Source organism: Palaemon carinicauda, chromosome 7 (genome assembly GCF_036898095.1).
Source record: "Palaemon carinicauda isolate YSFRI2023 chromosome 7, ASM3689809v2, whole genome shotgun sequence".
In the NCBI taxonomy this organism is placed as follows: Eukaryota; Metazoa; Arthropoda; class Malacostraca; order Decapoda; family Palaemonidae; genus Palaemon; species Palaemon carinicauda.
This window is the reverse complement of record NC_090731.1, coordinates 40181618-40196617: the sequence shown is the minus strand read 5'-3', so window position 1 is coordinate 40196617 and position 15000 is coordinate 40181618. Positions and strand designations below refer to the sequence as shown.

General features: G+C 33.0%; 1 protein-coding gene across 1 annotated transcript in view; it reads left to right on the top strand.

Moving 5' to 3' along the window:
- Positions 1 to 15000, top strand: part of LOC137643559 (protein Wnt-11b-2-like) — a 461831-nt gene that overhangs the window by 404243 nt on the left and 42588 nt on the right. The window contains exon 4 of the mRNA XM_068376289.1: positions 7383 to 7646. Within this exon, the coding sequence (XP_068232390.1) occupies positions 7383 to 7646 (264 nt within the window). The remainder of the gene's footprint in view (positions 1 to 7382; positions 7647 to 15000) is intronic.

Below are 15000 nucleotides of genomic sequence, written 5' to 3'. Positions count from 1 at the left end.
CATTCTTTTATTAACCGTAGTTATTAGAACGATGAGAAGAGAGAGAGAGAGAGAGAGAGAGAGAGAGAGAGGGAGGTTATAGGTCACTTACCATAAATTTTTTCTGTTTTTAAGAGAGTTCGACAATGTTATCATGATACTAATCAAATTATTGTCCCTATTGTTATTGATTGAGATTTCTATTTTTACTTGTTCAATCCATTCTATTATTTTACAGAAATATCAAAATAAACTGGTCATTTGATCTTTCCATTAAGTTATGGTTAGAAAACTATTGGATACTCTCAAAACCCGGAAGTGACATATTCAATTTACTTTTATAGAAAGTCCTCAAAGTTTTGCATTTTGCTGTTGTTATTAAAATTGTTTATTTATTCATAAGGTTAAGATCTCCAAACTAAAGTGAACTAAAACCAAAACTTCAGGTTAAGATTTTAGCCTTTGTTTGTTTCCTCTTGTGAGAGACAACAATGAGGAGATTTTGAACATCAGTCTCCCATCGTGACCTGCCTTTGAAATTGAGGATTTTATCTGATATACAACAGTAAGACTTATTTATCAAATAACACTATTGCGAAAGGCATCTCTATTCATGCTTGACAAGGAATGATATGTTAGATGGAAATGACTGACGCTGTAACCAATAGAATAGATTGAGATAGTATTTTACCAGTGCGTAGGTCGTGCTTTGATTCGTGGCTAATGTCTGAATTACCCCAAAAATAAACCTCTAATAATCCTTGAAAAGGAATCATCAACTGAGAGAGAGAGAGAGAGAGAGAGAGAGAGAGAGAGACGTTATAATTTAGAAATATTTGATTTTTCCTTTGATCGATAAGTTTTTTGTAAGTTTGAGTATTATTATTATTATTATTATTATTATTATTATTATTATTATTATTATTATTATTATTATTATTATTATTATTAGCTAAGCTACAACCCTAGTTGGATAAACAGGATGATATAAGCCCAAAGGCTTTAACTGGGAAAATAGCTCAGTAAGTAAAGGAAACAAGGAAATAAATAAACTACAATGAAAATAATATATCTTAAGAACATTAACAATATTAGAATAGATATTTCTTATATAAACTATAGAAAAAACAGAGGAAGATAAATAAGTATCTGTAACATATAATCTTTAATTCCTTTGTGGTGGCCAATGTGGTAACGTCCCTGACTGGTGAACGACAGACGGCGGTTCAAGTCCCACTCAAACTCGTTAGTTTCTTTAGTTGCTACAACCTCACCCTCCTTGTGAGCAAAGCATTAGGGTTTTGCGGGAGCCTATAGGTCTCTCTGCTGATTCATTAGCAGCCATTGCCTGGCCTTACTTGATCCTTGCTTGCGTGGAGTGGGGAGGGCTTGGCCACTGATCATATGTACATGTTGTCCGTCTCTAGGGCATTGTCCCGCTTGATAGGTCAATGTCACTGTCCCTTGCCCCTGCCATTCATGAGTGACCATTAAAACCCTTGGACCTTTAATATGTCTAAAGTGATATCGGACATGTTATCTTGTACTTTATTGTTAAGTGTTCTAAAAGTGTTGTAAGTCTTCCTAACACACATTAGCAACAGAATTAATCTAGGATAATTATCTTTGTTATTCAATGTAATCTAATATCTACCTATAAAATTGCCCCAAAATGACATAAAATCACACAGTTAGGTACTCGATAGTATTTCCATATCTGGAAAAAAGAATAATGCTGTGAAGATTTGAAATTCTCGTCAACACGAGACTTTGAATCTACTTGACCTTTTACAAACAATGTCTCATATAAAGGTCAAAAGTCACTCATGAGTGGCAGATGCAAGGGCTAGGACAATTCCCTACGGTGTCGTTCCAAAGACTTTTTATATAGATATGATCAGAGACCAAACCAATCTCCATACAAACAAGGATCAAGTTGGAATAGTCCAAGGAATAGAGTGGCTCAGCTAGTACACCTATGACATTTAAACGATCAATCTTTAGCTCAATGGCCAGTGCCAGTAGCCAGACTTCGAGGTTCACAGATTTCAAGTATCCAAAATATTCACATCATATGTAAGTTGCAACTCCCCTTGCTTTCATTAGATATATATATATATATATATATACATATATATATATATATATACATATATATATATATATATATACACACACCACACACACACACACACACATATATATATATATATATACTGTATATATATACATATATATATATATATATATATTTATATATATACACACACGTATATATACGATATATATATATATATATATAAGATGTGCATATATAATAATTTTTCACATTTATACGTGTTTTTTTATATTCACATAAGCCATATGTTATGCACCTCTTAATATCTGGAGTCTCTCTACTTCGGGATCAGAGACCCAAGGGGGAATCACCTTAATGATAATAGCTTCTGGTGGGCCAGGGAATCGAACCTGGGCCCAAGAAACTGAGGTCCCATTGACTTAGCCACTCAGCCACAAGGAGTGGCTAAGTCAATGGGACCTCAGTTTCTTGGGCCCAGGTTCGATTCCCTGGCCCACCAGAAGCTATTATCATTAAGGTGATTCCCCCTTGGGTCTCTGATCCCGAAGTAGAGAGACTCCAGATATTAAGAGGTGCATAACATATGGCTTATGTGAATATAAAAAAACACGTATAAGTGTGTAAAATTATCATATATACATACACACACAGTATATATATATATATATATATCTATATATATATATATATATATATAAGTTGTGATATACATACATATATATATACATATATATATATATATAGATTATCTATGTATATATATAAATTATATATGTATATATATATATATATATATGTGTGTGTGTGTGTGTGTTTATATGCAAATAAATTTTATGTATATATTATATATATATATATACATATATTTACACGATATATGAATTGATGGGAGATAAAGAAAAAAATATCTTCTTGATTTAGCAGCTGTACTGTACAAGGAAACCAATAAGATTTATACCAAGTTAATCTTGTACAAAGAGATTGAAAGGAAGAAAAGTCAGCACTATTGGAAAAAATTAAGACTTTAGTTAAGCAAGTCGACTGACGATCTCTTGCTGGAAATTTTGCAAATTCAGAGGAAAACATCCATATTTCGTGTTTCGGATAGGTTTAAAAACTGGTTTCATTCCTTAATATAGTTTTAGTTCATATTGATAGTTGAAGGAGAAGCAAGATTAAACTTATGTTCCTATAATTTCTTTGGAGCTAGGGTGCAATATAATTTTCTTTACTTCTGAAATGTTATATTATATCAACAAGGTACTTGATAATGAAGAAAATAGCTACTGTTCAACAACAGAGAAAAAGTGATTATCCTAATATATGTCTTAATGACTTTAGTCGTTTCGAATTATATTTCCTAATAAAAAAATGGTTTAAGCCCATAGACCTTACAGAATACTTTAAAATGTACTTAAAAATCAAATTATAAAAAAAAATATTCTTATGGATACTGATACCGCGAAGTGGTCGTATCTTGGTTCTCCGCCCGAGTAAAAATCCAGACATTATTGACTATAAACAAAGCACCAACACCATCTGCTGGCATCTTTTAAAAGCCTTTAATTCATCAATTATCATCCGAGAATATGGGGAAGGAATGATGGTAGATAATGGTAATATTCGTTTATATCACGCTATGTAAATCATTGTCCATGCAATAATGTTTTATTTGTTATAATGTTCTATTATATGAAGACCTTATATCTATTATAACGAAAATAGATACGATATTAGTAACCTAGACTTTTATTTTCCCCTACACTGACAATGACCTTGCCCATGAATAACCAAACAGTCAACAAAACATGACGAAATATGCTTAAATAACTATAGAAAATTTAAGAATGTTTGTATTTAATAAACTCATACTTGCGGTTGATAAAGGCTCTCAATTTATTACAATTACGGTGATTAAGCATCTTCAGACGCTTTATAAATTGGTAGCCTTGAAAGCACGATGGCCACTTTGTGTAAAAAATCACACCCTTTTCCGAGATATTCCTGTCAAATACTAAAATGTAACATACTCCTAGTTACTTAGTATGTTGCTAATTCTTCATAAAAACTAAGCGAAACAATTATAAAGAGGAATGATCAATTTCTTTAGATAACCGCTATGGTAAGTAGGTGGAAATTAAATTTTATCAAAAACAATTGAAAAGGGTTTTGATATATTACGTAAAATTCATGTGAAAAAAACATGATATCAGTAATTATTCAGTGCATTATTGAAAACCTACTGCATTTCTACTACCTTTTCATAACATCAATATTGTAAAAGTTATTAATTATTATAGAGAGAAATTTGAAGACTTCGTTTTATAGAAGTAAAATTCCCCGTGAATGATTAACGATAATATTGCATTTTGGTTTAATTCTAGTTGAATTCATTTAGGGAAAATAGAATATAATTTAGATGGTAATTAACTCGAAAGTATCAGATATATTGTGGATTTTCCAGTTGGTAACCCTGGCAGGAAAATAACATGATTTTGAATGCTTCTTCTCCGTCGAACTTTTGCAGTTTGTTCAAATTTACTTTAGCTAGTGAGAGAGAGAGAGAGAGAGAGAGAGAGAGAGAGAGAGAGAGAGAGAGAGAGAGAGAGAGAGAGAGAGAGAGGTAAATGGCATATTCATAATTCTTAACTGTATATAACAATTTCCGTGCAATGATTAAAGGTTGTTAGAACAAATGAAAGATATCAATCCCTTTTTCGATACATCTCTTAGTGAAAATTTTTAGTTAGTTTCTTTGGTCGCTGCAACCTCACCAGCCTCGTGAACTAAGGATGAGGGGTTTGGGGGAACCTATAGGTCTATTTGCTGAGTCATCAACAGCCATTGCCTGGCCCTCCTTTGTCCTAGCTTGGGCGGAGAGGGGGCTTGGGCGCTGGTCATATGTATATATGATCAGTCTTTAGGGCATTGTTCCGTTCGATAGGGCAATGTCACTATCCCTTGCCTTTGCCATTTATCACAGCTTTTAGAATTCTAAGCCTTAAAGGTTTTCTCCAAGTTAAGAAGTCTTGCTGAGAGCCATAATGGTCAGTCAGGTAGTCACGCAACATTTTTAGTGGTCAACATGAAGAACTTGAAACATTAGAAGACTATACATGGATACCAAGGATAAATATAAGTGTTTGATGCAGGAGGAATCTGTTTATGATCCTAACATTTTATATTACTACATACACATCAATACTAAGAATTTTCTTTTCTAGTTAATAAAGCAAATTGCAAGGGAAAAGCTTATTCCAATAAGTTTGATGCACGCAATCTTTTTCTTGTCCGACTCAAAAGCAATCTATAAACAGATGAAAATAATCTTAGCGCAATAATATTATTACGGTAAGACATTGTTACATCTGATACATGCTGAACCCGAAAAAATGACTGGCTACAAACTTGTTAAAAAACTGGAATCTGACATCTCTCAGGAACTGGAATATAGACTTATCACATAAGAAACGTTCAAGTGACCTCTAGGCAATTAGATAAAATCAGGCTTCCAGTACTTATACTTGTCAATGCCTTGTCAAAACTGACTCGTTCAAGTTAACTAAACAAATTTAGATGAAAATTTGGGTCCAAAATTGTAAAAATTTTCGAATCGAAGTGATATTATGGAAGCTAGATTTGCAATCTGTTATTTGACTAGTAAATGTGACTTTGATAATATTATATGTGGAAAAAAAGTTAAGGATAATAAAAGATAGTACACTCCATTGAATAAACAGCATGTTGATATCTGAGCAAACGCAACACTAATTATTTTTCATGCATTTAACAATAAACAAAATTGTATATGATATCATGGAAGAGTTATATTTTCATATGGTAGATGCCATTCATTTAAGAACCGTGCGTGTCTAGAGAATGCATAGAGCAAGGGAGAGTGGTGTGAAATGCCTACCAAATGTACATCTCTTAATATCTTATAAGCCTTGTCCTTCGATTGTCCAGTATAGGTGATGTTGAATCTTTTGATTTTTCCCACTTCTCCCAAGGATTTCTTCTTCTTCTTCTTCTTCTTCTTCTTCTTCTTCTTCTTCTTCTTCTTCTTCTTCTTATTATTATTATTATTATTATTATTATAACAAAAAACTTCCCTAACCTTTTAAATTTTTAATTTCTCCCAAAGGTAAATTGTTGTTGTTGTTGATGTTGTTGTTGTAGTTGTTGCTGTTGTTGTTGTTGCTGTTCGTATTATTATTATTATTATTATTATTATTATTATTATTTTTATTATTATTATTATTATTATTATTATTATTATTATTATTATTATAATTACCAGAAAATACTTCTCTAACCTTTTATTTTTTCCCACTTCTTCCAAAGGGTTTCTTATTATTATTATCATTATTACAAGAAAATAGTTCTCTAACCTTTTAATTTCTCCCACTTCTCCCAAATGGTTTCTTCTTTTTATTATTATTATTATTACTTATTTTGCCTTTTAATTCTTCCCACTTCTCCCAAAATGTTTCTAATTATCGTTATTACACGAAAATACTTATTTAGCCTTTTAGTTTTCCCCACTCCTCTCGATGTTTTTTTTTCTCTTCTTCTTCTTCTTCTTCTTCTTCTTCTTCTTCTTCTTCTTCTTCTTCTTCTTCTTCTTCTTCTTCTTCTTCTTCTTCTTCTTCTTAATTATTATTTTTATTATTATTATTATCATCATTATTATTATTATTATTATCATTGCAATAAAATACTTCTCTAGCCTTCTAACTTTTCCACTTCTCGCAAGGGGTTTCTTCTTCTTCTTCTTCTTCTTCTTCTTCTTCCTCTTCTTATGTTCATTATTACTATTATTATTATTATTATTATTATTATCATTATTATTATTATTATTATCATTATTATTATTATTATTATTATTATTATTATTGTTGTTATTATTATTGTTATTATTATTATTATAAGGAAAGACTTCTCTAACTTTTTCAGTTTTTCACTTCTTTTCTTCTTCTTCTTCTTCTTCTTCTTCTTCTTCTTCTTCTTCTTCTTCTTCTTCTTCTTCTTCTTCTTCTTATCACAAGAAAATATTGCTATAGCCTTTTCCTTTTCTCACTTCTCCCAAGGGTTTTTCTTGTTGTTGTTGTTATTATTATTATTATTATTATTATTATTATTATTATTATTATTATTATTATTATTATTATTATTATTATTATTATTATTATTATGATAAGAAAAGATTTCTCTAACCTTTGAATTTTTCCCACTTCTCCCAAAAGGTTTCTTCTTATCCTTATTATCATTATTACAAGAAAATACCTTTCAAACCTTCTAATGTTTCCCCACTTCTCCCAAGGGTCGTAGTCGCCAACGCCGGTGGGTCACTGAAAAGCGAGCCACTGAAATATTTTGGAGAAACAACGTGAGGCACCACCGAGAGGTTCAACCTTACTCCCCGAGCACTGTTGAAGAGGAAGGCGGCACCGTCCAGAAAAACACCCGCAGGTCTCGAACTAAAAGAAGGAAGAAGAAGCAGAGATTGCATAAAAGCAGCAAGTCTTCGAAGCAAAACCCAGTGATTGCCATGATGAATCAACACAACAATAGAGTTGGAAGGAGGGTGAGTATAAATAGGAAAGCTTTATGTTTAATGTTTTCATCTTTCGTCTTTTTTATCGCTATCGCAAGATTGATTATGATTCGTAATTTGCTTTTGTTTCTGTTACTTTTTATGTTAGTGACATAGTGTAAGAAGTATTTTTTTTTTAAATCTTACTAAAGGTCAAGCTCGTAACTGGCAGCTATAGTAAATAATTTAGGGATAGAAGTTATATATTTTTTTTTTTTTTTTTTTTTTTGGCGAGTGAGAATTTTGGGGAGATAGGGGGGTGTTTAATATGAATAACTAGGCTATAGTTAGAGATTTACAAATAAAATCTCCCATTCATCCATGAATGAGAAGAATCGAGAACATCCATGAAGATGATTTATTGATTATAGGCTGGAGTCCAAAACCTGAGTTGGAAGATACAGATGAGTTAGTGGAATTCTATGAATGGGCAATGTGGGTGGAATGAATTGATTGGGGTTATGTGAGGGTGGTCAAAGCAAATAAGAACACTAAAGGGGGATAAGGAAACAAATATTTACTAAAGGAGACAGGGAGATAATTTAAGGGTAATTGCGTATTGAAGAAGAAGTACATTTACATGCGCAGAGGAAGATGTGATTAGAAGGGGAGGTAAAAAAGAAGTCCAGTACCGAAAAAGAGGGGAGAAAAGGAAACATCTATAATTTAAAAGGAAAAAAAAAATACAAAAGTAACAGTAGTCATACAGAGAAAAAGAACACTAAATGGATTTAATCATGAGGTATATCTAAAGAAAGTATCTGAAGAGAATACAGTCTAGTTCTATGTAGTGAGTATTACGTAAATGTTATGGTGGAGTATGGAAGAGAAACTGGGCAAAGAAATGATAGATAGGCAAACATTAATGTTAGGCTGACAATACTGCTTAAAATATATTTTCTAATTTAATAAGTATAGTTCGAGTATTTAAAGACTAGAAGTTTTGGTAAGTTTATGAAATTACAAGCGAGTTAGTGTGCTTTGATTTTTTATAGTGTAAATGCATAAGTGGTTGATCAAATGATTTAAGGTATGTATGAATGAGGAATAGGTTCTAAGGTATAGATGAACATAATTGTTCAGTTTTATAAAAGTAAAGGTGATAAACGTGGCCGTAAATGTTCCAACAGGGAAAGCACAAAACAGGATTTTGATGGAGAAAGTAAGAAAGAGGCAAGGCTGATAGAAGAATGAAATTATGGGATTAATCAAGGAAGATTGTGTATTGATTAAGAATTTACTATGTAATAGATGTATCAAAAGTTTGTAGTTAAAGGCAGAAATATGTGACATACATAAATAGATAAATTTGTAATAGAAGTGACAGAGAGGCAATATGGAATTATCGAGAATATATTGGTATGTAAGATACGTCAAGACTAAAATCTGGAGTCTACTTGTATTATTCATTTTAGATCACATTTTTATAGATTAGTCTTTTAAAATTGAAGAAAGTCTTAACAATATCTCAGATTAATTTGAGCTCTTCACATTTAATTCATACTAAACTACATCGAATAGTTGCAATGGCGATAATGAAGTATGGTACGTTCAGAATAATGCATTAAACAACTACAGGAACTAGAGCTTAAGTTCCCATTAAGTAAAATATTACACGGTATGAAAGTCGAGAGTAGTAATTAGATCACCATCTCCTCCTACGCTTATTACCACAAAGGACCTTTTAATCCAATACTTCTCCACTCATCATTTCCCACTTCACGCTTCTTAGTTCTCAGCGATGTAGGCCTGGGTCTTCTAACTCTTCTTATGCCCTTTGGAGCCCAGTTAGACATTTGGTGAACTAATCTCTCTTGGGGAGTGCTAAGAGCATGCCCAAACCATCTACCCCCTCACTATGATCTCATCCGCATGTGACACTCAAGTAATTTCTCTTATAGTTTCATTTCTAATTCTGTCCTGTCATTCAACTCCCAATATTCTTCGGAGGGCTTTATTCTCAAATCTACTCAATCTGTTACATAAATGTAAAATATTTAAACGAAATTAGGAAAATGTGTATGAACAATACAAGATGAAATCTTCCGAATGTTGTTCTCCGTTAGAAGATTACCTCGCAAACAAATATTAACCAAACCAAGTGAAGCCTAATATACAATTATCTCCTTAATAGATAGGAAAGTATCAAAATTAGCACCATTGACTCAAATCAATTAATAACAAAACGATCCATTGAGTAACTAGAGGGGCCACTCAGTAGACAGTATGCTTTTACCACGCCAAGCAGTCTCATTTTGTTCTTAACTCCACTGCGTATTTGTACTTCGACGTATTTTCTTCAAAATTTAATAGATTTGTCCTTGGGTCATAACTTACATGTCCACCAGGTTTCGCTGAAATTAGATAAGTATTTTATTACGTGATATTGTTAACATACCAAAAATAAACTGACAAAATATTTGCCATTTACTTGACATTACGATTATTTTCAAAGTACTGCTGTGTACTTGTACTTTGATGTACTATACGATTACCAAGTTTGGTCCAACTCAGCACAGTTTATTTGTGTAAAACTGCTCACAAACAAACACATAAATAAACTAAGAAACAGACAACATGGGTGAATACATAACTTTCGCAAAATCTTCGCAAAATGTCAAATCCTGAATAAATAACGCGATCTAGTAACTTGTACCAACTTTCTAGCATCTCATTCTTACAGTTCATATACCTTAGATCTCCCCGACAAATTCTATCTGATACCTATTTAATACCTGATAAAAGAGTCGAACAGAATACAAACATGATCTAGTTAACTCTTCAGTTAGCAGATGGTCGGAGACAAAGAAAAAGATTGATGATGATTAACTCGTGATTATCAAAAAGGTAAATGTAAAGTTTTTGCTTATCAGAATTAACCAGCTAGAGACCATTTATCACAAGCATGTAAAGAGACTGATATATGCAATAGAATATAATTTCACACCTCAGACTTAACTACACATATACATGCACTCACACACACACACACACACATATATATATATATATATATATATATATATATATATATATATATATATATATATATATATAATATATATATATATATATATATATATATATATATATATATATATATATATATATATACAAGGAAATACATAATTTATTCATTACTATGAACAAAAGGGCCACTTAGAAATGTAATCCTTTTGATAAAAACTACATTTCGCTAATATTTACGGCAATTAAACAAACAATAATTGGCTGATCATTGCCATTTAACACTCATTTTAAAAAAAAAAACAAAATGAAAACAAAGCTTCAGGAAAACATACTAAAACCCTTCAACAGACGATGTAATAATATTTAATGCAACGCAATAAACTAATGAAATACTGATTTTGATTAATATTTTTCATAACCTCCGGGAACTTACTCATACAGACGATCTTACTGACCTTCAAACTGTGCCCTTGAAACTATTCAACTTCCTTCACTGGCTCTGGAATTGAGTTATAGTTGACATGAGGATTATAATTTTGTGCTAAATCCTCCCGGTTATTTTTTTTTCAATGATTTAATATCCAGTGATTAGATTTGCTTTATTCCTAGGAATATGTCTTGAGATCTAATTAGGTATAATTCGACAAAGGCATTCAGTAGAGCTTTTGAAGGTCCGGAGGCATTTTGATCTAAGAAAATAACCTCAGGTACATCGCTTATATCGTATTGATTTAATTTATTATACTTTTGTTGCGACATGAGATCTAAGCATCAGCGCCCAATATGCCTCTCAACCTAACATAGGACCAAGGAGGGTCAAGCAATGGCTGCTGATGACTCAGCAGGTAGACCTATAGGCTACCCCAAGCTCCTCACCCTTAGCTCACAAGGATGGTGAGGTTGCAGACACTGCAAGAAACTATCGAGCTTGAGCGGAACTCGAACCACAGTCATTCAGACCATCAGGCAGGGACGTTTCTAGTAGGCCTATAGATAGGTTATCACATAATTACTAGACGGGTTATGAGCTATAGTCACTCAACGTAAATTTCAAAGAACTGTGGTAAAGATCAAAGGAATGGGCACTGTTGACTTAAGATGATAAACTTCTACAGCAAAAAGAAGCGAGAAACACGAAGCTTTAAGGTACACTCTGAAAAGTTAAAAAACTTCCTTACTATTATTTACAAGGTAATTTACGGTCAAGCATCTGCCAGTAAATGATGGTAATCACTAGTCTGGGATTTCCTTCACAATGTTTAGAGATTGCATCAGAATAATAAACGTCTCACCTTGATATAATTTTGTGATACAAATTCAAACAGGCAACGAGACAAAGGTCAAACAGGCAACGAAACAAAGGTCTAACAGGTAAAGAGACGAAGGTCAAATAGGTATAGAGACAAAGGTCAAACAGGTAAAAAGACAAAGGTCAAACAGGTATACAGACAAAGAAGAGGAGCAAGAAGAGGAGCTTTTAGCACTTCTTGGAAGATGGATAATGTTACTCCTCTATGTAAATGTGTTTGTGGTAGCCCAAGTCCCACTGATTACCGACCAATTTCCATAACTCCCATATTATCTAAAGTTTTTGGGCATCTTCTGGCAAAACATCTTAATAGGTTTGCTGAAGGTAATTATCTATTCCCTAGTTTGCAATTTGGTTTTCGAAAAGGCCTTGGAACAAGTGATGCCCTTCTTACAATCTCCAATGCTGTACAAAAATCCTTTGATTGTGGTCGGGAAGTTCGTATGATTGGCCTTGATTTTAGTGCTGCCTTTGACCATGTTAATCATGAGGCCCTTATTTTCAAACTCAAACAGTTGGGATTGGGTGGGTCGTTTCTTAGCATTATTATTGGTCATTTAAGTAATAGATCCAAACAGTTGTTGTTGATGGGCACCATAGTGAGTATAGGAATGTGATATCCGGCGTTCCACGGGGTAGTGTTCTTGGCTCATTACGTTTCATACTATATACACATGACATGTGGTTTGGCCTAGAAAACAAGTTTGTTGCATATGCAAATGATGCTACTCTCTTTGCATCAATTCCATCCCCTGAATGTAGATCTGTGGTTGGTGAATCCCATAATAGAGATTTAGCTAAAATTAGTGCATGGTGCAAATTATGGGATATGAAGTTGAATCCTAACAAAACTCAAAGTATGATTGTAAATAGGTCAAGGACGGTGGCTCCTCAACATCCAGATCTCAGTATTGATAATGTTTTTTTTTTTAAAATTTGTATGACTTTTAAAATTTTAGGTGTGATTCTCGACAGCAAATTTACTTATGAGAAACACATTAGGTCTGTGTCTTTTTCAATTGCACAAAAAATTGGCTTATTGAGAAAGTCTTTTAAGATTTTCGGTGATCATTCTATTCTGAAGAAGTGTTTTAATTCTTTCACCCTACCTTGTTTTGAGTATTGTTCTCCTGTCTGGTCTTCAGCTGGTGATTCTCATCTTAATTTGTTGGACTGAAACTTACGGTCTATTAAATTTCTTATTCCTGATCTAGATATTAATCTTTGGCACCGTCGTTCAATTAGTTCATTATGCATGTTGCATAAGATTTTTCATAACTTTGACCATCCTTTACATTCAAATCTCCCTGGACAATTCTATCCTGTTCGTAATACTAGGCAGGCAGTTAATTCTAATAGCAGGCCTTCTCCATACTGAGGCTCAATACTACACAGTATTCTAGAAGCTTTATTCCAGGTGTTACTAAGTTGTGGAATGATCTTCCTAATCGGGTAGTTGAATCAGTAGAACTTCAAAAGTTCAAAGTTGGAGTAAATGTTTTCATGTTGACCAGGCTGACATGAGTCTTTTTATAGTTTATATATGACATATCTGTTTTTGACGTTGTTAATAGTTTATATAGGACATATCTGTTTTGACGTTTTTACTGTTTTAGAATAATTTATTGTTAAGTTGTTCTCATCATTTATTTATTTCCTTATTTCCTTTCCTTACTGGGCTATTTTTCCCTGTTGGAGCCCTTGGGCTTATAGCATCTTGCTTTTCCAACTAGGGGTGTAGCTTGGCTAGTAATAATAATAATAATGAAATGTCTAATAGGTAAAATGACAAAGGTTAAATAGGTAAAGAGACAAAGGTTGAACAGGTATAGAGACAAAGGTCTAACAGGTAAAGAGACAAAGGTCAAACAGGTATAGAGAGAAATGTCTAACAGGTAAAAAGACAAAGGTCAAATAGGTATAGAGACCAAGGTCTAACAGGTAGAAAGACAAAGGTCTAATATGTAAAGAGACAAAGGTCAAACAGGTATAGAGACAAAGGTCTAAAAGATAAAGATACAAAGGTCTAACAGGTGTAGAGACAAATGTCTAACAGAGATAGAGACAAAGGTCTAACAGGAATAGAGTCAAAGGTCTCACAGGTAAGGAGGCAAATGTGTAACAGGTATGAAGACAAATGTCTAACAGGGATAGAGACAAATGTCTAACAGAAATAGAGACAACGGTATAACAGGTATAGAGACAAAGGTCTCACAGGTAAAGAGACAAATGTATAACAGGTATGGAGACAAAGGTCTAACAGGTAAAAAGACAAAGGTCTAACAGGCATAGAGACAAATGTCTAACAGAAATAGAGACAACGGTATAACAGGTATAGAGACAAAGGTCAAACATGTATAGAGAAAAAGGTCTAACACGTGAAAAGACAAAGGTCAAACAGGTATAGAGACAAATGTCTAACAGAAATAGAGACAATGGTATAACAGGTATAGAGACAAAGGTCTCAGAGGTAAAGAGACAAATGTATAACAGGTATGGAGACAAAGGTCTAACAGGTAAAAAGACAAAGGTCTAACAGGCATAGAGACAAAGGTCAAATGGTATAGAGACAAAGGTCTAACTGGTAAAAAGACAAAGGTCAGATAGGTATAGAGACAAAGGTTAAACAGGTATAGAGACAAAGGTCTAACAGGTAGAAAGACAAAGGTCAAACATGTATAGAGAAAAAGGTCAAACAGGTATATAGTAGAGACAAAGGTCTAACAGGTAAAAAGACAAAGGTCAAATAGGTAAAGAGACAAAGGTCAAACAGGTATAGAAACAAATGTCTAACAGGTAAAAAGACAAAGGTCAAATAGGTATAGAGACAAGGGTCTAACAGGTAGAAAGACAAAGGTCTAAGAAGTAAAGAGACAAAGGTTAAACAGGTATATAGTAGAGACAAAGGTCTAACAGGTAAAAAGACAAAGGTCAAATAGGTAAAGAGACAAAGGTCAAACAGGTATAGATACAAATGTCTAACAGGTAAAAAGACAAAGGTCAAACAGGTATAGAGACAAAGGTCTAACAGGTAGAAAGACAAAGGTCTAAGAAGTAAAGAGACAA